Source organism: Micromys minutus, assembly GCF_963924665.1.
Source record: "Micromys minutus genome assembly, chromosome: 12".
NCBI lineage: Eukaryota > Metazoa > Chordata > Mammalia > Rodentia > Muridae > Micromys > Micromys minutus.
In genome coordinates this window covers 11,892,442-11,914,260 of record NC_137981.1, presented here as the reverse complement: position 1 = coordinate 11,914,260, position 21,819 = coordinate 11,892,442, and the positions used below count along the sequence as shown (strand labels likewise).

Below are 21,819 nucleotides of genomic sequence, written 5' to 3'. Positions count from 1 at the left end.
AATAGTCCCAGGAGGTTAGAGTCCTAAAAACTCGTACAAAGCAATGAACACTGCTGTCACTGTTCTCGGCCCGGCTTTTGTACCACGTTCTGAGAAACCTCGGGGTGAAGAAGGCCCAGACACAATGGCAAGGAATCCCCTTTCATGGAAAAACTTCTGGGCTGGTCTTTCTTTAAGATCTGGGACTTACCACAGTCTGCACTGATGCATCAGGCTGGGGAAATGGGAGGGGCAAGACAGTCATCAGAGACGAGAACACAGGGCGGTGAATGAAGTGTTCAGTTACCCTGATACTCATTTTAAGCATAATTAAAAGTTTGGGGATTCTATTAGTGGTCTCTCTCTCTCTCTCTCCCTCCCTCCCTCCCTCCCTCTCTCTCTCCCTCCCTCTCCCTCTCCCTCTCCCTCTCTCTCCCTTCCTCCCTCCCTCCCTCCCTCCCTCTCTCTCTCTCTCTCCTTTCTCAGTGTCCCTGGAGAGTTTACTGCAGAATATCCTGTCTTCTCTTACTGAAGACCATAAATACCGAAGTCCCTCAAGTGAAATGGTGTGGAACTGCCTTAAAGCCTATGCGTATCTTCTCATGAATTTCCCACGTCTTGGTTACTCACAACACAGAACACAGAACAAATGCTGTGCAATAATTTGGTCCAGCGGGATGACTCAATGCGTAAGGTGTTCATCAGCCAAACCTGATAGTTTGAGTTCCATCCTTGGGTCCCACGTGGTGAAATGATAAAAGGAGAGAACCAATTCCTGGCAAGTTGTTGTCTGACCTCCATCTGTATTCATGAATGCATCACCCTACCTTACACACACACACATACACACACACACACACACACACACACACACACACACACACACACACATGACAATGGACTGGTGAGTCTTGAGAGCCCTTAGTTGAGTTCTTTAGACTTCTTAACCAATTAGTTGCAACCCACCCCAATTATAGAGAATACTGCCCTGTAGTTCAGGTCAGCTGATATACTAAGTCCCTCCAGGAGCAGCTCTACTCTGTCTGACCCTCGACGCATGCACCCGAGGACCGACAGTTAGCAAGGCAATGCACAGTGTGACTCTGACTGGAAGGGACCTTGTGTGGTGCACAGTAGCTGAGGACTGCATCCTGTGACTGTCACCACCACTACAGGTCGCCAGCTACACACGTGTGTCTTCCCCTCCCTTAACTGCCCATTCTTCTGGTTTATTCCTACGTGGTTGCTTTGCCCTCATTTTCCCTCCACTCTTCCCATTTAATCCAGGCCACCCTCCCTTATCTAATTAAAAAGACAATATGTTTTGTTTTTCCATTTCTGCCTTGTTGATTTCCCCAAGCTTGGTCCCGGCTTGTCAAATATCTCAGAACACATAGTTCTTACTTGGCCACCATGGTCACCTCCAGGGACCCAGCCTTGCTACTAGGCATGTGGATAAGATTCTACACATGCCCCCCCCCAACCTTCACCCAAAACTGTTAGGGTGTATGCCCAGGGTCTTGATAAACTACAGAAAAAAATGAAGGGTGAAGAGAAAGAATAGGTTACATCACGAATAAATCCTAAACTGTGATATGGAAGGATATAGGCCTCCACCATCTTAGCCACTAGAAAGAGGTTACAGGTCAAGAGACCATGTCAATCCCTATTTACATGGAATGACCTTGAGCTGCAGCAATTTCTGTCTCCTGAGGTGTCCTGGGTAGGTTGGATAAGACAACCAACGGGTATGGGTTTACTCATGAGAAACCTCTTCTTACTCTTCACCCTTCCATTTTTTTCCTGTAGTTTCTCAATTAAGACACCTGGACATGCACACTAACAGTTTTGGGTGAGGGTTGAGGAGAAGGGGAACTCCTATAAGAGCCAGGTTCAGGGGTGTCCCATTCAGAGGTACTCACTCCTGGAGCCCTTGTAGAGGGTCCAAAGACAGAGTTTCAGGTCTGGAGGTTTAAACTGGGAACTCTTTAGGCTCCGTAGCTTAGTGGATAGAGCACTGGTTTTGTATACTGAGAGCTATTGCAATGCATTTCATAGGAGATTAAATGAGACCATGGACTAGCTCTCTCCGCTGGTGTAGTCTTCTATATTCTGTTCTGCAGTTTATTCTCCAGGTCTTACTGATCTTCGATGCACCACAAACATGGCAAGGGCTGTGGGGATGCCAGAGAGACGGCCAGCAGTCCAGAGTGCACACTTCCCTTGCAGAGGACCTGAGTTCGGTTCCCAGCATCTGTATCAGGTGGCTCACAGCAACCTGTAACTCCAGCTCCAGGAGCAAGAGCAAAAAAAGTCCTGGCCTAAACTCTCCCTCCACACCCAGGCCACCGTCAAGGGAGATGTGAGGCAAGAAGAAATTTTAATAAGGAGAAAATAAAAGACATCCAAGAGCTGCTTCATGACCCATAGTTACTCACGGGTTTGTGAGCAGCATGGCCGCTTACCAACACTTACATATTTCTTTGGAAGCAGGACACAGACATTCCTGCATGATGACATGGGCAGATTTAGCTAACTGTACAAGAAGCTACTGAAGCCCACATTTAGCTCATGCAACAAGGCACTGAATCGCACCTAGAAAACACACCCTGTCAGGAGCCATCTGAGAGAGGCTAAGGAGCCAGAGTGCTGGGAACGGGAAGGAGAGGCAGCGGGTGGGCCTCACTGGTAAGCCTGCTGGTGACAGGTATCCCGTGGGCCTCTTGGGTGGCAGGAGAAGCATGGATCATTCTCGGGGACATTCTGGTCACATCTAGCAAGAGGAAAAAGTCCTTCCTTGGCCTGGAAAGCTTGCACCCCAGAGTATCCATGGAAAGCCCCAGCGGGAGTAAGGCACAGGTGCACAGGGGCGGCTAAGTCTAGGTCAAGACAGAAACAGAAGCTACCTCAAAACAACCTACACTGAGAGGAACATCCAAACACTCCAAAGCCTACCAAATGAAATGAGGAAGCTGTTAGCTGTCTACAAATAATACTGGAGCAAAGCATTCATGTTAGGGAAGAGACAAAGGCAGAGGTATTTTCCACTTTGAATTTTCTTTAAAGTTTTGAAATAGGAACAAGCCAAAAACCAAAATAATCAAAAAAATAAAAATTTCTGGAGCACTATTCCTCAATGTGTTATACAGATTACTGTGTTCGGGGAGACAATGAACCATGCTGCTGAGTTTGAAGGACAAAGAATGTCTACCAGACACCGTGAAGACAGTTATACAGACTAAGAGGTTCTTTGATTGAAATGCTGAGGACCAGAAATATACTCAGGACCATCAAGGACTGGAAATACACAAGATTATACAGTTCTTCATACATTAGAATATTTGGATAGACTATTGGTTGAGCACCCTAATCTAAAAATCTGAAATCTAAAATTAATTTTAATCTAACATTAGAATCACTAGGTTTTCTATTCGAAAGTATTTCAGATTTTGGATTGACTTGTTCAGGGGCACTCAGCCTGAACCATAATGAAAGGGCCACCTGGGAATACAGTTTGCCACAAAGGTTTGAATAAGAAAATACAAGACATTGGCATGAAAGATACAGCATGGCGTAAGCCCTGACTGCCTCTGGCACAATGTAATCTTAGAGCTCAGAGTGCCAAGACATAAGGGTGAGTGAGCGAGACCAGTCTGTGTTACACAGCAAGACCCTGTCTTTAAAACAAAAACCAAAAAGCTACCTCAAAAAAAAAAAAAAAAAGAGTTTCAGATTCTGAAGGCCCCAAGTTGGCTTTCACTTTCAGCTGGTGGAAGGTGACAATCCCCCCACCCCCAACCCCTGGCAACAAGGGTGCCTAGGTCTGGGTACCTGATGCTCCTTCCTTCTTTCTCTTTGGTACCTGATGCTCCTTCCTTCTCTCTGAGCATCCCTTTATTCCTCCATTTCAGAGACCCCATTTACCCTGTCTGTTAACCTTCCAGCTTCAACCAACTGACCTGTCACCTGTGTGAGGGTATTAAGGTAGAATAAAAACAGCATTTTCACTTACAGCCGACTTGCTTGCCTGCCATTCATCCCCCCCCTTCCTGATTTTAAACTTAGGATCCTCCTGCCTCAGCCTCATACACTAGGCTTGCAGGTGTATGCCAACACACCTAGCATGTGTTTCTTAGTTGCTATCTCTTCACAGAAACTTTCGGAGGTCTATGTCCATCTGCTTTTGTTTAAAATACTTCATGGTTAGTATTGTTTTGTGTGTGTGTGGAACTAGAGACATTCTATTAGACAATAAAATACAAAATAACTCTCTTCAGAAAACAGAAATACTTAAATCTTTCCTGCAAATTGCTTTGTCTTTACGACTGGTTTGATAGCCATGAGTGTGTTCATGACTTGTTCCATAGTCCCTATACTGATACTGCACTGATCACTGGGGGGAGAAAGGCACCAAAAAGCCATGGCTCAAAATAAACAACCGTTTTCTTTCTCTTCCTGTCCTGGGTGCTGTGAGAGCCTGTAGGTTACCGTGCTGACATGGCCAAGTCCAAGAACTATACCACACACAACCAGTCCTGCAAATGGCACAAAAATGGCATCAAGAAACCCCAGTCACAGAGATACAAATCCCTTAAGGAGGTTGACCCCAAGTTCCTGAGGAACACGTGTTTTGCCAAGAAGCACAACAAGAAAGGCCTGAAGAAGATGCAGGCCAACAGTGCAAAGGCAGTGAGTGCACACGCAGAGGCCATCAAGGCCCTTGTGAAGCCTCAGGCCATCAAGCCCAAGATGCCAAAGGTCCCCAGCCTCGAACTCAGTCATGAACAAGCTTGGGAAGAGGATCCAAAGCTACGTGGCTAAGGGTCGTAGGCTCTGCCAACCAAAGCCCAAGGTTCAAACCAAGACAGAGGCTGCAGCTCCAGGTAAAGCCCAGGCCTCAGCTCCAGCTCAGGTTCCCCGAGGTGCCCAGGCCCCTGTGAAGGCTCCATAGAGAAGGCTTCTGTCAGTGTGCAGACAGACGGACTGACACACCTTCTACATGTTATTTGTAGATGACCAGTGTCCTATGATGTTTTTACAAATAAACTTGAAGCAGGATCTGGAAAACATCATCTAGAAATCCAGCATCTCTTAAGTTTATCTTGTGACTTCCTCAAAATTATTCTTTATCATAATTTTGTTGATGCTGACAATGTTAGCTAGGGCTGGAACCCAGGGCAATCAAGGCAAGTGCTGAGACCTGCTTTCTGCCACCATAAGATTTCTTTCCTGGATAGAGCAATTCCATCAAAAGAGCCACCAATGAAAAAAATCTTCCTTTCCCACTACCATGGCCCAATAGTCAGTCACACCACCCATCTGCCGGCAGAAGCACCATCCGTGCCCGTTTCTCCTGATACACTGGCCTAGAATTCCCAGAACCTCAAAATCCCAGGTACCATAACCTGTGCCAAGAGTCAAATCTGAAAGAAAAAGGCAGAAGTCTAGCCTGAGCTTTTAGCAGGCCACTTGCTTATTGATAGCGTGTTTTATGAGGATCTACGTCAGTGAGCAACACCATCAATGAATGAGTGGTCTGCTGAGAACCAAGGCTAGGACAAAGTCTAATGCAGATGATTCTCAGCCAAACAGGCTCAGTTTCTGCAGCACTGGAGGGCATCCTGTAGATGGCTGTCACTGTGTATAGGCATGAATGTGCTCCCCTGGGAACTCAGACGGGGTCAATGTGCTCAGCAGGAGAAAGGAAACCGGAACAAAGCTGAGCTGAGCTGACATGTCCAAGGAGACAGCTCCGCAGTTATGCTCAGTTGACTCAGTTGCCCTTTCTTTGCACCACGTACCCACTCTTCCGGGAAGATCCTACACTTCTGGAAGCTCATATCCGAATATGCTTTGTGTTACAATCCTAACACACTTCACAGGGTATCTAGACTCTTCCCAAAAGAAGACCACACTGGTTTTATGGAATTTAGATAGAGATTGTGCTGAGTCTGTATATCTCCTGGGCCTGGCATCTTTAAAACACTGACTAAGAAAAGCAAGGAGGCGCAGCCTACACTAATGGATTAGAAGACCTGATCACGTTAAATGTCCACCCCACCCAGGAAATTCGTTTACTTGACAAAATTTAAGTATTCTTAATTTAATTTTATTTTTTGTAGCTATTGCAAACTTAAAAAAAATTGGATAGTCCGTTGTCAGTGTATAGAAGTGCTTTTATACCTTACACCTTTATTGAATTTTAGCTTCAGTGTTATACTTGTGAACTGCAACTGTATCTGTTGTAACAGGGCTTCCCCCCACCCCCTGCCAACATCTTTAGTGTTTTCTGTATATAAAACCACATAAGAAGAGGAGATGATTTAGTGATTTAGCCTCTGTCCAATCTGGATGTGTCCTGTTTCCTCTTTTGTGTTGTTTATCTAGAGAGGATGACTAATGTGGTATCCAACAGAAGCAGTTAAATTGACAGCCATGTTTTTCTTAATCATAGAGAAACAGTTTTTGACTTTGAGTTAATGTACGATCTCTGAATTATGATGTTTGCTGTGAGTTTGTTACACATGGCATTTATTGTGTTGTAGTGTGCGTGTGTGTGTCTGTGTGTCTGTGTGTCTGTCTGTCTTCTTTTCTTTGAGACCTGATTCTCAGGGCAGCTGGGGCACCTCAGCCGGGCATCCTGCACATCTCTAAGAGCCATCACTTCCCAATGCTGCTGGCAGCCAGGCCTGCCCACTTCCCCTTGCTGCAAGCAAGGGATCTGGACACAGCTGTGACCTACAGCCCTCCCCAGAGCTGTGTCTCCCAGGTACCGGCTCCTATTCACATAGGTTCTTTCCTCCCCAGAGCTGTGTCTCCTAGGTACCAGCTCCTATTCACATAGGTTCTTTCCTCCCGAGAAACCTGACAACTATTTGCATCTCTGCTCAGGAAATCAAAGGGTGGAGTGTGTCTGGTGTTACACATATGAGCGGTGTAGCCAGGGAACAGGTCCAAGTGAGACAGGCTCCGGCCAGTAAGCTTATGGTTGGTAGAACAGTTCTCACCTCTTGACAATTACAGTCTTGTGTTTGTTCTGACCTGTTTGTTTTTGTTTCTTGAGACAGGGTCTCATTAAAGCCCAGCCTGGCCTCAAACTCCCCATGGTTTGTGTGGTATGTAAACGAGCACCTCATACACACTTGGCAAGCACTCTACTAACTGAGCTACGTCCCCAACCCATACTTGTGTTTTAATGAGGATGAATTAAGACTTTTAAAACCAGTTTTTGGGCTGGAAATACAGATAAACACCTTTAATCCCAAAACTCACAAGGCAGAGACAGGCAGATTTTTGTGAATTCAAAGCCAGCTTGGTCTATGCAGCAAGTTCCAAAACAGCCAAAACTACACAGTGAGGCCCTGTATCAAAATCGATTTTCACATCCCTTTAGGAAAAGTCAGAGGTATTTAGTGCTTTAAACTGGGGTTCAAATTCATATAGTGCCAATATTATCTGAGTCTCTATTTAAGTAGAAGCTGGTATCAACAGGACTGCATCCCAGATAAAAAGACAGAACAAAATACATAAGCAGCCAAAGAAAGATTAAAAAAAAGCAGTTGAGAAATAAAATGTCATATATCTCTGTGAAATGAAGACTCCATCAGGTACAAGCTAAATTAGTATTAATGTCCAATTAGAAAACAAAGAGCTACCAGTCAATTAGGCTACCTCCCCCCCCCCCCCAGCTGTAATGGACAGAGTTTATCTTTGAACAGATGAGACCGTCTAGGGAGACCTTCAGGCCCGGGCCTCAGAAGTCACATTCAGGGCTACTTTAATATTGACATCCATTAGAACCTCTAGCTTGTCACAGTGTGGTCTGATCCTGCAGCCTGGGAAGACCTAGAGACTGCATTTCTTATGAGCGCCCAGGTGAGAGAGATTGTCTCTACTAAGCTAAGAATGTGAAGACCACGTCTTAGGATGTCCCTGGTGGCAGCTGCTGCACATGAGAAGCTAAATCACCTAAGCCACATGGCAGACACTGGTCTAAACCCTTACAGAGACCCCCCACCCAGTCCTCTCAGATTCCAGTAAGAAATCATCTCTGCTTCACAGACCTTGCAGCAGAGGTGGGTCTTAATTCCCAACCAGGTTGTAGCTCGTGGACCAAGCCACTTAATGGATTAGTCACTTTACTATTGTGTAAAGTCTATACCAGTAACATGCTTCTCCTGACAGTGAGAAGTGACTGGCAGGTCTGAAAAGATCTGATCATGGAAAATGAGAAAAAACGCTTCCCAGGTTCTGAAATCCTATACCAGAGGACAAGACTGCCATGAGCAGGTGACGGCTCCAGGTGGGCTCAGGTGGGTTTGGCTGATTCCTAATTCTTGCTCCAGTGTCAGGTAAGTAACCACCTGCCAATCTGATGGCATGACCATTGAACCACACTTTGTTAATGGAATGATCCTCCCAGCACTTATGTCTGAAACAAAGCTTGGTGATAAAGTTATAGAACCCCCAGGGAATCTTGATCAGATGCACAAACTATGCCCCTTGTGAGAAAACCAAGAGACTAAGCACTGAATCCAGTAGCTCGTGATGCAGGGGCCCATAGTCTGCCCACAACACAGTACACCGTGCGCAGACTTTAAACGGAGTGTTGTGCATGCTGGCAGATGCTGGCAGACTGTATATGCATAGACTACCCTTCCTTTTCCTGCCTGAAGACTAAACTTGCCAAAGAGGAAAATAGCTGCAGTTTCTCTAAGTATCACAGGACTGTTTTCCAGGTCATTCATTCTGCCTAAAAACCACAGCCCCTCAAATACGTTTTATAGTTCCTCACTTCCCTCCCCCTTACAAAGAAGGGGCACACAGGCATCTGGACCTTAAGAAGTTATCCAGCACTCACTCACTGTCCTGTGATGTCGTTCTGCTAGGGAAACAAATGTACATGCCTTATCATTTGTCATTCTATTGTTAAACCTCTTAAGGACAAGAGGGATGCTTTCTTCTCAACCTTATAGAGCCCCAAGAACAGGAATCCTGCTAGGGATTATACTGCTCATAAGGATAAAACATGAGGTAAGCAATTTCTAAGGCTTACTGCCAAAACATGCCAACAGGCTGAGACCTTGCTGATGGCTTCATGACTCATTCCAGGTTCCTCCACCCACCTTGCCCAGATGGGGAAAGAATTTATGGACATTAAACTCAGCCATTGTCTGGCCAAAGAGTTTTCATCACTACACACATTCCCTCAGCGTGTTACTGCCTCAGGAACACAAACTTGAAATTACATTCCCAGCCAAAAGGATCTCATCACCCAGTGACCCAGCCCTGACAGGGAATAATAGTGTTACTAGACTGCACCCAGACTTGCCATTTACCAGTTCATGAAGGTTTCCGTGCCACAACTATGAAGCCAAACTAGAACAGGGGACAAAACAGGACTAACATCTATGAGACAATACTACAGACCCTAGCTCCTTCATATTCTTGGATACTATTCCTCTCCAGAAGGGGTGAGGATGGCAGCAAACAGCCTGTCATAGTTAGGGTGTGCAAAGAACATGCCTCTCACTGCTGCACTTTCTCTTTCTTACCTAGATATGCTGCCACAAAATGGCACTCTTCACGAGCGCCTGCCGAGCACATGTCCACAGGTAAACCTTCTTCCCATCAAGCCTCCTTTGCTTCTCTTAGAATCAGTCTTGTTTGCTTAGCCATAAGAATTCTGCTATGCCCTCACTAACTAGTGACTGAAATTTAAAACAGCAAAATTAGACACTGAGAGATGAAAGAAAAGGTTCTGCTGTTCAGACATTAAATGTCACCCAAAGGCCCATGTGTTAAAACCTTAGCTTACAGCTTGGCATTATTAGGAGGTCTTCAGAGGTCACTGGGAATGTTTCTCCAAAGGGATACTGAACCCTGGCCTTTCAATTCTTCTCTGCTCCACCCTCACCCCAAAGCTGGTCACTATAACATAAATAGGCTTCCCTTTCCACATGCTGATATGCTATCTTGTAGTGCCAGCCGATCATGGACTGGACCCTCTGATACTGTAAGATGAAATAAGTGTCTGTTCTTTGAAAGTTGCTAATCTCAGGTGTTTCATTACAGTGATAGGAAGCTGACAAGCACAGTTTTGCTTCTCAGAGTAAAATTTACAAATAAGTAAGATGACAAATCCCTAACCAAATGCAATGAAGTTAAAAAAAAAAAAAGCAGACACAAATCATGAAATTCAGAACGAAAACCAAAGACCTCACTATAAACGGTGAAGCCATAAAATGGATAAAAATAATATTATGAACAGCTTTACACTTATAAAGTCAATATGTTGGGAAAATCAGAGCAATTTCCGAGTAACCATAAACAATCCAAACTCAATTGAGAAGAAAACAGAGAACAGTTCTACAAAAAGCTGTATTTGTCTTTTAAAGGTTCCTGAAAAAGATTTTCCCAGTCTCAAGTTATTTCACTATAGATCTGTCAAATATTTAGGGAGAAACCTTTCAAAAATGGAAGAACCTTTCACAATCCACTTTACAAAGAACTACCCTGAATTCAAAGTCACATAATACAGCACACTAACTATCGGTAACGTCTACTGTGGATTCGGGTGCAAACATGAGCAAATCAAATACAGCAATGTCTAAATGACATACAACATGAGAGTGTGCAGCATGCAGACATGGAGAACAGGCACACACAGGAGTGTGCACCATGCAGACATGGAGGACAGAATGAAGAGTCAAATACCACTGTGCATTCTACAACTAAACATGATTATTTATCGATTAAAACCAACACTTCTAAACTAAAAATGAAGAAAAAAAATACAAGTTCCATAATCAAGTGAGAGTTATTCCAGACAGGGCTGGCTCTATACCAGCAACTCATAATCACAGCAAATGAGCAACACAACCACTTCTCTGTCTGCTTTTCCCATGTCATCATCAAAACATGCTGGGCGGAATAAATAGTCCAGGTTCCCTCCAGGCCTGGATGGAACTTGTCCTGCCCAGCATATACCCTAACTTAGGGTCAGAACACGGACAGTCATACTTGGCTCTGATCTGCTCTGAGCCACTTTCACACCAACGACAGGGAACAGAATTACTCTTTTGGGCCTGCTGACCTAGCAGCAGGGAGCCAGGACAGAGAAGGCTCAGAGGACCCACTTCTAACAGGCTTCCTTTACAAGCTCTACTCATGAATGCAGTGAGCTTGTGTGGAGCAGAAAGAGCTTTTCCCACTTTCAACTTGCTTTGTGACTCCAGAGAACCCACAGTGAGTTGGGGAGGTGGAGAAAGCCTCCCCACACGTGGAAGTTCTTTCTGTTTTCTCAGTCTAGCCATTTGAGTAAGCCAGCCCAGGCTTCATGTGCAAAGAGAAGGTCTGAGCCAGGTCTTGTGGTGTGTGCCTATAAAGGGAGATCAAGTGGTTCAAGGCTCACACAGGATGCATGGTGAGTTCCAGACCAGAGGGATCTTCTTTAAATGACCTTGTATACAAAAGCCAATGAGAGAGGGCGAGGACAGGAGAAAGAAAGGGAAGGGAAAGGAAGGAAAGGAAAGAAAAGAAAGGGGAGAAGAAGAGAGGGAAGAGGATGGGAGGAAAGAGGAGGAGAGAAGAGGGAATGGGAGGAAAGAAAGGGAAGGGGAAGGGAGGGAAAGGGAGGAAAGGGAGGAAAGGGAGGAAAGGGAAGGGAAGGGAAGGGGAGGAGAGGGAAGGGGAGGGAAGGGGAGGGAAGGAAAGGGGAGGGGAGGGAGTGCCAAGGAAGGCTTTGCAAAGCTAGTGACTAGCCTAGATTCTGTTCTTTTTGATATTTAAGTTTTGAAGTAAACAGAAAATCCCAATCCAAGTTGAAACACCCCAATCAAGTTGAAACATCCCAAGATTCAAGTTCAACTGGCTCTGTCCAAAGTTGTGAGTTGGAGTCACCTAACTCCTGCCTACAGAGAGGCTCAGAGCAGGCAGATTTGCAGCAGGAGGGCAGGGCTCTGGAGAGTTTTTCTAATCCTTGCTGATTGTCCTGTTTGAAGAGGAATCAGGCCACAGGCAGCATGAACCTTCCTATAAAAACTTATACAATGGTCAGGGATCCTTTAGCCAGCCCCCAGCAGGTACAGTGTAGCTGGCAGTGACTGTGGGGGGGATTTCTCTAGAGTCACCTCAAGATGAAGCACAGCCTATCACTCAGCTCTGGAGACCTGAGAAAGAAAGGGATCCATGTAGACACCTGGAAGCCCATGCCAGCAGCTGCCTCAGCAGAGAGCCAACATCCCCTGAATCTGCTCAAGTTCCGGGAGAGAGTTAAGGAGCTGCTGCTAAGTTGACATGTGAAAGGAAGCACACTCCCGGATTTTACATGGATGCTCTCTGCATCCCTTCTGCCTCCCTGTCTATGTGTAGAGCCCAGGGCCACACCTACAGCGGGGCGACAAACCTCCAGTTTAGTCCTAACAGCCTTCGGGTCACTTTTGCGTTTGAGTGTAAGTTATCTTCTAGAATCTATTGGAAGGCAAGACTTTGGGGTTGTAGGACCACTTTCTTAGCCTTCCTGTGCCTTTTCCTGTCAACACAAGATGTGACCCGTCAGACCTAAGACAGGGGCACATGTGAAACTGGCTTTCTTGGAAAGTTGTCAGACCTGAAACCCGTTATTCTGCCAACCAACAAAACAAATCCATGGGGCTTGCCGTGAGCTCCTGGGAAGGGCAGACAGAACAAGCCAGAGGGGCTTCCAGGGCTGCGAACTCAGCATCCTCTCCAGGGTGCTCTCTTCTAACAATACAAGGAGACACACCAACGCTGCTCAGACCTTCCGGTCTACAATGTTTCACCATGTGGCCAAAAGCAGGCAGTTTTCTATGCACTCCTCCTGCCTAAGTCTATGCAGCCTTCTGAAGTTGGTTCACAGCTTTCAGAGTAAAGTAAGACTTGACTCAGAGCACTGGCAACCAGATAGATCCAAAGTTAAAGCAGCCACACCACCGCTCCTTGCTATGTTGTACTGTAGTGCTGGTTTCCCCCTTGAGTCTGTTAGACCTTCGTTCTATTATTTTAAATAGACCTTTTTTTTTAAAAAAAAAAAAAAGAAGGGATTTTAAATGCAGGATTTCTTTAAAGCATCCTGATATCAGTTGATTTCTAAAACAAGAAAGGAGTGTGAGATCCTGGCACGTATCTTGCAGATGTCGAGTAGGAGGCAGATTTTAAATACTGAGTCACACAGCACAGCGACTAGTTAGTGCACACGAAGTGGGGTCACAGGATGACTCTAACAGGGCGAGCCGAACACATCATCCGCACCTGCTGAAGACTGGAGGAAATGCTGGAAGGAAATAACACCCACGAATGGCGAGCTGCAACTGGCTTCCTGGTTCCCGTTCTGAGTGTTCTGAAAGGAGATGTGGGGCTACACCCAGTGTGGAGTCTGAGCTAAGTACCGCCCTCCTCACCCTCACGCACTTTCCTATGGCCTCCATGGATGTGGCTTCTATGTGCTTGACCCACACGGAAGCTTGTCAAGAGCTAGAGATCTGACCCCTAGAGCATGTAGCCTTTACCTCCAAATCCTCGAGACCACTTTGCCCTCTTTCCTGACAAAAAGAGATCTTTACAGCAATGTTCATGACAATATATTCAGCCACATGTGTTTTCATATGTAAAATACTATAATTAAAGGATGAGGCTAAGCTATAGAGGGAGTGCTTTACATCCGTGAGGTAGTTCTAGGTCCCCCCAGAGATACCAACTGATGGGTGGTCAAGTTTATTACACCATACAAGTGATGGGATTTCAGGTGTGCGCCATCCACATGTGTTAAGTAATCTAGATCCATCGTCAGAAAAGATATATATATTTTTAAATATTTTAAGCCATGATTAATTGAATGCACAAATCCTAGATATATGGATATATATGGTACACACATGTGTAAATTTCATTATTCACTCACATACATATTCCTCATACATATGTAAGGCCAGCCTATTACTAACAAGTTTAGTACTCATCATGGTTTTCCTGGTTCTCGAACTAAAACTGAGTCCTTTAAGGGAACAAGTTTCCTCTGCATAAAAAGAATTTGTTTTAGTCCTGAAAATTTTAGACACCAGGAGTAAAAATCTGTCTGTGGGAAACGCAACATGTCACACACAGGTAATTTTGTACAAAGGGCCAGAGTTTCTCATTGTATCTTGCTATCAAATAGTAACTTAGAGAAGGGAGTCTCTCAGTGAACTGCTATGTTGTATTCTGTCTCCAAATAAAATGCCCTGGGTCTCCAGAATACAACAAGGAACCCTGAGTGTCCCTTAGCTTTTAGAGACCCAGAAAGTGACTCCTGCCCTACTTAACCATAGAGGCAAGGGAGAACAAAGGGGAGGGGGAAAACAGACAAGAGAGGGAGGGAGAGAGGGAAGGAGGGGATGGAGGTCAGGAGAAACAGGGAAGGAAGAAGGGACATGGGTACCAACCTCCACCAGCCTCCAGGACTCACTGATGATAGCGTACTGCAGGCGGTTCAGGACAAAGCCGTCAATCTCCTTCAGGACTCTCACTGGGGACTGTCCAATCTTCCTCATCAAGGCATAGGTTCTGTCCATTGTGCCTGGATCCGTCTCTGGGTGAGGGACTAGCTCAACCAGCGGGACATAATATGGTGGGTTGACCTTAGGAGAGGGAGAGAGGAATAAGAGGGTCAAGGTCATGGCCCACGGCCGGGTGTTGCTCTGGCTCACTCTACCCAGCTATGAAGCGGCAGATTGGAGGTGGGCAACTTAGGAAAAGTCCCCAGATTCTACATCCAAAGATAGGGCTTGAGAAAGGGATGCATATATAGAATTGTATGGTTTTGCTTTTGAAAAGAACACACAAGTTGCCCCTTGCCATCATACACTTATGAAGAACCCCAAGTTCTGTGGTCTCCTCAGGACAAGGTTTCTGTACCAGTAACTGACATAGCTTTATCCTTCCCCACTGTCCGGAACCACTTTCCCTTGCTAGCCTTCTCAGGCTCGGCCACTCTCCAGTGTCCATGTTAAAAACAAAACAGGAAAGTGGGTGTGGCAACTCTTGCCCGTAACCCCAAGGCTAGGAAGAGGAAGCAGCGGATAGACAGACACTAGCTTGAGTTATGAGTTCTAAACAGCCTGGGCTACAGAGTAAGCAAAAATACTCCATAAAGAGAACCTCCCAACGCTTGGCACTTCCCTGATTCCTCCTGGTGCACCTCGCCCACTTTGGCAACTCTGGAAATCAGCAGGTTACATAGCACCTCAGCAGTCTTATACCTTAGAGTGCCTCAAAGCAGGAGAAACCCAGTGGTGTGGCCCTCAGCTCTGATTTTCCTGGTTCACACTTGGTTCCTTGGTTATTTCTCATCAAGAACTACCCAACATTCCAAGAAAACACAGCTTAGTAGTTACTAAAGAGCCTGTACTATGCCAGTCTGCTCCATGGCTTTTCCTCTGTGCACAGTGATGGCTGTAGATGATTGCACCGATATCCTCCATGACTAATGGTATGTGTGTGTGCGCGTGGGCACATGCATGTGCCTATGCTCAGGTCTACTCAAGAATAAGCTTTAGTATTTGTTGTTATTTTAAATTGTATTGTATCTTATTTGGTTTTAGAAATCAGCTGTTGATAAGAAACTCACTATGCAGTCAGGACCGGCCTCAAACTAACAGAGATCCCCCTTCTTGGCTTCCTGGGTTCCGGGATTACAAGGATGAGTCTGGGGTCTTTTCTTTTGCTTTGATTGGCTGGTTGGTTAGTTGGGTTTTGGAGACAGGGTTTCTCTCTGTAGCCTTGGTTGTCCTAAAATTAACTCTGTAGACCAAGCTGGCCGAGACTTTCAGAGACTGGCCTGCCTCTGCCTCCTGACAACTAAGATTAAAGGTGTTTGCCACCACTGCCCCCACATTTTTGTATTTTTAGTGCGGGGAACTGAACCTACGACCTCACTCACTCTAGGCAAGCACTCCACCTCTGAGCTATATCAGTGACTCAACTCTAAGTGAATAATTGATATAAATCAGTGTTCCAGTCTAATCACCTGACTCCTGCCAGATTCTTATAAAATCACTTAACTCATGACATTTAAAAGTCAAGATTATGGAGGCCAGTGAGATGACAAGAGGGTGAACCTCCTTGATGCCAAGCTTGACAACCTGAATTTAATCCCAAGGACCCACATACTGGGAGAGCCAACTCCTGCAAGATGTCTTACAACCTCAGCATGTGATGAGCTGTACTTTAGTGTAGACTGGAGAAGCTGGGCTCCAGGTCTCTGAAGCACAAGTGGAAAAACAGACATGTGTCTCCTGAGATCATGGAGTCATTTTATTCTGCTAATATATCATAGGGTGTGCAGCGGCGGGGACTGAAGAGGGAACGGATGTTTAAGGAATAAGACTCGTTCAGGAAGGGACGGTTTTCACGATGAATCGTTAGGAAAAGCACAAAGGTATGTGTGTGTTTAATATCTCTGAGCCACCCCCTGAGGATGGCTAAAGTGATCAATTTTATGGTAGGTATATGTTATCACAATTAAACGTTTAGAAAAATTTCTAAAATCAGAAATTACAGTGTTTCGAATTGTAGCTAAAATTTCTGGCATGATTTCCTGTAGCCAGTATAAACGTGTGGCAGGGCTGGGCATGGTGGCTTGGGCCTTTAATCCCAGCACCCAGCTCTCAGGAGGCAGAAGGAGGTAGGCCTCTGTAAGTTTGTGGCTAGACTGGTCTACACAGAGAGACCAGCCCAGCTAGGGTTATATAATGAGAAGTGGTACATCTGGATCCTTCAGACCTCCTAAATCCAGACCCAACTGCTTTCACTTTATCCACAAGTCCAGGAGGAGCTCTCCAGGAAGATGTAACTCCACCCAGAGCACTTGCCCTCTGACATTGAAGCCAGTCCCTGTTTCCAGTTTGAGGTGGCAGTGATAGTGCCTTGGGCCATGCAGTAAACAGAGGACAGGAGAGTGCAAAATGCCCCAGAGGACAGAGGAAGCCCACTTCTAAGCCTACCTGGCGGGGTGTTCTTCTCATGAGTCTGACTAAGGCAGGGTGATGCCTGGTAACTTGCACAGATGTCTCTTTCTAGGTAATGGGGTCATGGTCTCCAGACACTACAGGACAGTCATTCACCCACATGCATAGGGGTCCCTCCTCTCAAGCTTCCTGGAAAGTAAACTGAAGACCCCCATATGAGCATGTCCTGATTCCAGCCCTCCTCCAGCTAGGTGCCCTGGGTACCCAGAAGTATGTGTGTGCAGCACACCAGGGCTCCCTCAGCCAAGGGTGTAAATCCATGGGACTAATTTAGTGCCCACAGAAAAGTCACAGGGAGCTGGCCTTTCATCCCAGCTCCCAAAAGGCTGAGGCAGGAGGTCTCAAGCTTGAGAACAACTTGGACATCATGACAAGACCCTGCAGAATGAGAGGGTCGGGGTGGTGCTCATTGTTAGAAAGGGAAGTCCTTTCCTAAGAAGCATGGTGGCAGTGACCACAGACACTATGCAAGAAAGCAGGTCCCAATCTACTTCCAGAAAGAGACGCCCAGCAGCTAACAAGGAATCCTTGTCCACCCCAGCATCTGTGGCCAACACCGAGACAACCTGGCCTACGGACCTGAGCGCCGAGAGGGGCCATAAACTCCAGACGACACCTTGATTCCTTAACAGATCAAGAAAATAAATGAAGGCTGTTTTTTAAAGTGGGGCCAAAATAGGTACGTTGTTCTGCTGCTTGGGTGGGACAGTCTCTCTGTCCCGCCCTCTGTGCGAGTCCCTCTAAAGCCACCCTCCCTACAAAAAGAAAACTTGATATGAAATACATCCAAGGGCAAAAAGGCTATAACCAGAAAGGTGGGTACATGAACACCCCTCCCCTTCGCATGCAGCTCCATATAACAGGTCTTCAGAAGCCTCTGAGGGGGCAGTTCAGGAAGCCCTGTGCTGAAGCCCATGTGAGGCTGACAGCACACACCTTTTCCTCAATACTTCTACTTACTTCTGGACCAGAGAGGACCAGAAATTCTACCCTCCCCTGCAAAATACATGCTTGAGAACGTGGAGCTGTCCTAACATGCTGGCTGAAGCTTCCCTGTGTGGAGGTGGAGGCCATAACCTACTGCAATGATAAATATCCACCTTGCCAGGGCCTTGCAGGGGCATGACCAGGCTTCCTTCTCCACATCTCATTTCCTGTCCAGGCAAAAATCCCAGAGGACTACAGGGCTGAGGGCGTGAGCTCCGCCACTCTGCTCCAGTCTGTGGGGCTGGAGAAAATGTAGATGCTCAAAGACTTGGGATTACTCTTGAATATCTAGGACTGTCCAAATTATCCAAGATGGTACACCTAGTCCCCTACACGCCATGCAGTGACAGAAGCCAGAGGTCTAATTTTGGTCATCTGAAGTGCTTTAGTTAACATCAATTTTGGCTAAAAACATACTTTATAGAAACAACAAAAAATTAACTCTCTCTCTCTCTCTCTCTCTCTCTCTCTCTCTCTCTCTCTCTCTCTCTCTGTGTGTGTGTGTGTGTGTGTGTTTGTGTGTGTGTGTGTGTGTGTGTGTGTGTGTGTGCATGTATACTCATTTATACACCTGCTAGGACTGAGACCTAGGGCCCTTTTGTAGGTGAGGCAATTTCTGTACCACTAAGATACAGCCCAAACCAGAGATCAATTTAGGGCGGCTTTTATATTTCTTTGACTTTTTGTTTTTATTTTTTTGAGATTAAAGTCTTACTCTGTAGCCTCATGTCATCCTCGAACTTATGAATGATCCCCCTGCCTCAGCATTCATAATCCTGGAATTACAGGGGTGAATCACTGCAGCTAATTCTACAGAAGTTTGGATTTATGCTTTAGTTTGTGATCTTTTTAATTTTTGTTCTTTAATAATTTTTATTCTTAAAATTTAAATATAATTATACCATTTCTCCCTTCCCTCCCTCCCATGTACTCAATTTGATATCCCCCTTTTCCTTTACTATATTCCTAAACACAACATCCTCTGTCCATATAATGTTACTCATATTATATACATTATTAATATTTCAGGGATGACCACCTAGTATTTGATAATCAAGTGGGGCCACTTCTTTGAGGAAGACTGTTTCTCTCTCTCGGCATTCCTTAGTTGTCTGGGGTTGAGGCTCCATGAGATTTTTTTCTTCTACATATCTATGGGTGTCTTTTTTATTCAGGTCCATGGTCTTGTTTCTCTGGCTCCCCCTCTACCATTAGAATCCCAGAGCCTCAGGTGCAGTTGGGCTATGAATACAGCCATTGGGACTGGGTGTCACATGATTTCTTCTCTGCATTTTAATTGGCTCCACGTGATCTCTTGTTGGCTGTGGTTTACTCTCAAAGTTTCTGTTGCAAAGGGACATTTTGTTGATAAGGAGTGAAAACTATGCTTACCGGTGGGTATAAGAGTAAATATTTGGAGTTTAGCTAGGAATTATGGTGGTTTAGTAAAGTGGTGATAATATGTTTTCCTCTAAGATCAATGACATAAGAGGCCCACTACTGCACCCTTGGAATTATTGTCCCATGCTGGTTATTTTTGTAGTTCATAGGTATTGTCACCAGGTAGAACTATGTTTGCTTCTCTCCCTTCATGTCTTGTATGACATGCTCTAGTATCGTGATCCATCTTTGGTCCCCCCAGTCCTGTGTCCAAAGCATATTGTGTCTTCAGCAATTATTTTGTGTTTGGGCGAGGGTCTCATAAATCCTGGCAGGCCTCAAATAGACCATGAAGCTGAGGGTGGTCTCCAGCTCCTAAGATCCCCCTGCCTTCATTTCCTGAAAGCTGGGTTCCAGGCCTGTGCTAGCCACCCCACCCCCCCACATCAGTTTCATGCATTGCTGAGATCGAATCCATGGGCTCCTCATATACACTAGGAAAACCATTTACTAACTGAACTTGCCTTGTGTCATTCATCTTTGCCTAAATAAGGTAAAGTCTTTTTGAGACTGTACAAGTAATTTCCAAAGCCTTTGATTTAAGTTCCAGTTTTATCTAACTTAAATGCAAAACAACTGGTTAGAAATAAGCAGCTTAATACAAGCAAATGCCGTCTTCTGCAGTAGCTGGTGACTGTTGTCAGAGGGACACTTTTTGTGACATCTGTCTATCATAGAAGAAAAGAGAAAGTCATAGCCTTGATCCCTAGGTACTTCCAGTTAGTGTCCCCCTTGACTCTGAGGTCGCTAGTGCATTTTGTGCCTGATTGTGGCCATTTCTAGTCTGTATTTTTGGTTCTGTGGCTGTGCCTTTGGTGATCTATTGCCTTTCTTTCTACTGTATCTCACAATACAGCAAACCTTTGAGTCTGGACTGCCTGCATCTTGACATTTAGTATCTGGTGGGTGTCCAGCTGCTCATCCCTTTTCTTCACACTAACCTGTCTGGCACCTCCTCCCAACTGCTCCACTTTGGAAGAAAACTTTCCCAGCTCCCCACTCCGGCCCTGAGCCTTTCAGCCTTCAAATGTGGCTCTATGTGCTGCACTGTGGAGGCGAGGAGACCGTTACGTTCCCAAAGCAGCATTTCCAATGCACCGTGCTGCTGCTATGTCTAACCTTACACAGTTCTTCAGACCAACTTTCATGATCCTCTAGAACATGGCTGGTGGGGTTTCATCATCTCCAAAATGTTCTGGATATCTGAAATGTTTTGAGCTCTGACACTGTGTTAAAAGATATAAATTTTGGAGCGTTTCAGATTCGGGGGTTTTACCTCTCAACTGGTAAAGACTGTGTAAATTCTGAAATACTCTCAGTCCCAAGAATTTTGGCCAAGGAACAGTGCTGTGGTTTGGATATGAGGTGCTCTGTGAGGCTAGGTAGACCGCGCAGCAGTTAAGACACTAGCTGCTCTTCCAGAGGACTCGGGGCCCAGTCCCAGCACTCACATGGTGGTTCACAACATGTGACTCCTCTTCTGGCCTCCGAGGACACAAGACATACATCTGGTATCCAGACACATAATCAAGCAAATCACCCAAACACATAAACTATATCACACACACACACAGACACACAGACACACACACACACACACACACACACACACTGTGTCAAAAAAGAAAAAGAAAGCCACTAGCTCATGTGTCTGACACTTGGTCCCCTCTTGCTGGTGCTGTTCTGGAAGGTTGCGGACCCTTTGCTCAGTGGAGAGAGTGGGTCACCATATAACAGGTCTTGCAGTTTGTAGCTGACCCTGCCTCCAGCTCTTTCTCTGCTTCTCTCCACTATGCCTTCTCTGCCATGATAGCAGCTATCCCCTCAAACCAAGAGCTAAAACAAACCTGTCCTCCTTTTATTTACTTCCTGTCAAGTAGTTGACCAAATCAACAAAGAAAGTAGCTAACACAGATGTCCAGTATATATTCTCTAACCTTCCAACCTCCTCCTACGCCCCCATCCTGCACCCCTGCCTCAGTGTGTGGGCTCTCCCAGTGACGTCATCATGACCCATCCCATATACTCCTGCTTGTTCCTGTCCTACGGCCTCAGCTTATTCAATACCTCAGTTCCCAGCACAGTTCTCATCACTCATAGCCAGGCTGGCACTGTTCCTTGGTGTAGCTTTTGGCTAGTAATGATACACACTAGGCCATCACATTTATCATGGTTGGAGCTAAGTTAGCCTTTCCACCCAAACAGGCTGCCCTGGTACTTCATGGTCATGCTGAGTTCACAGTCAGGACCCCAGCATCATTCACTGAGTGATCTTTAAAGCCCCTGTGCTTGCTTCGTGCCCTCCCAATGGTGCATTAACCTCAGAAAGACTCCCGGAGCCCTTCCTCACCCACTGATGAGAACCCGTAGCCCAGCTTACCACATAAGG

The 21,819-nt window shown here is 45.7% G+C and overlaps 1 protein-coding gene across 1 annotated transcript in view; it reads right to left on the bottom strand.

Annotated features, from left to right (window-relative positions):
* The window catches only part of CRYL1 (crystallin lambda 1), a 111,871-nt gene that overhangs the window by 9,248 nt on the left and 80,804 nt on the right, over window positions 1–21,819 (bottom strand). The window contains exon 5 of the mRNA XM_080926140.1: window positions 14,421–14,615. Coding sequence (XP_080782266.1) covers window positions 14,421–14,615 — 195 coding nt within the window. The remainder of the gene's footprint in view (window positions 1–14,420; window positions 14,616–21,819) is intronic.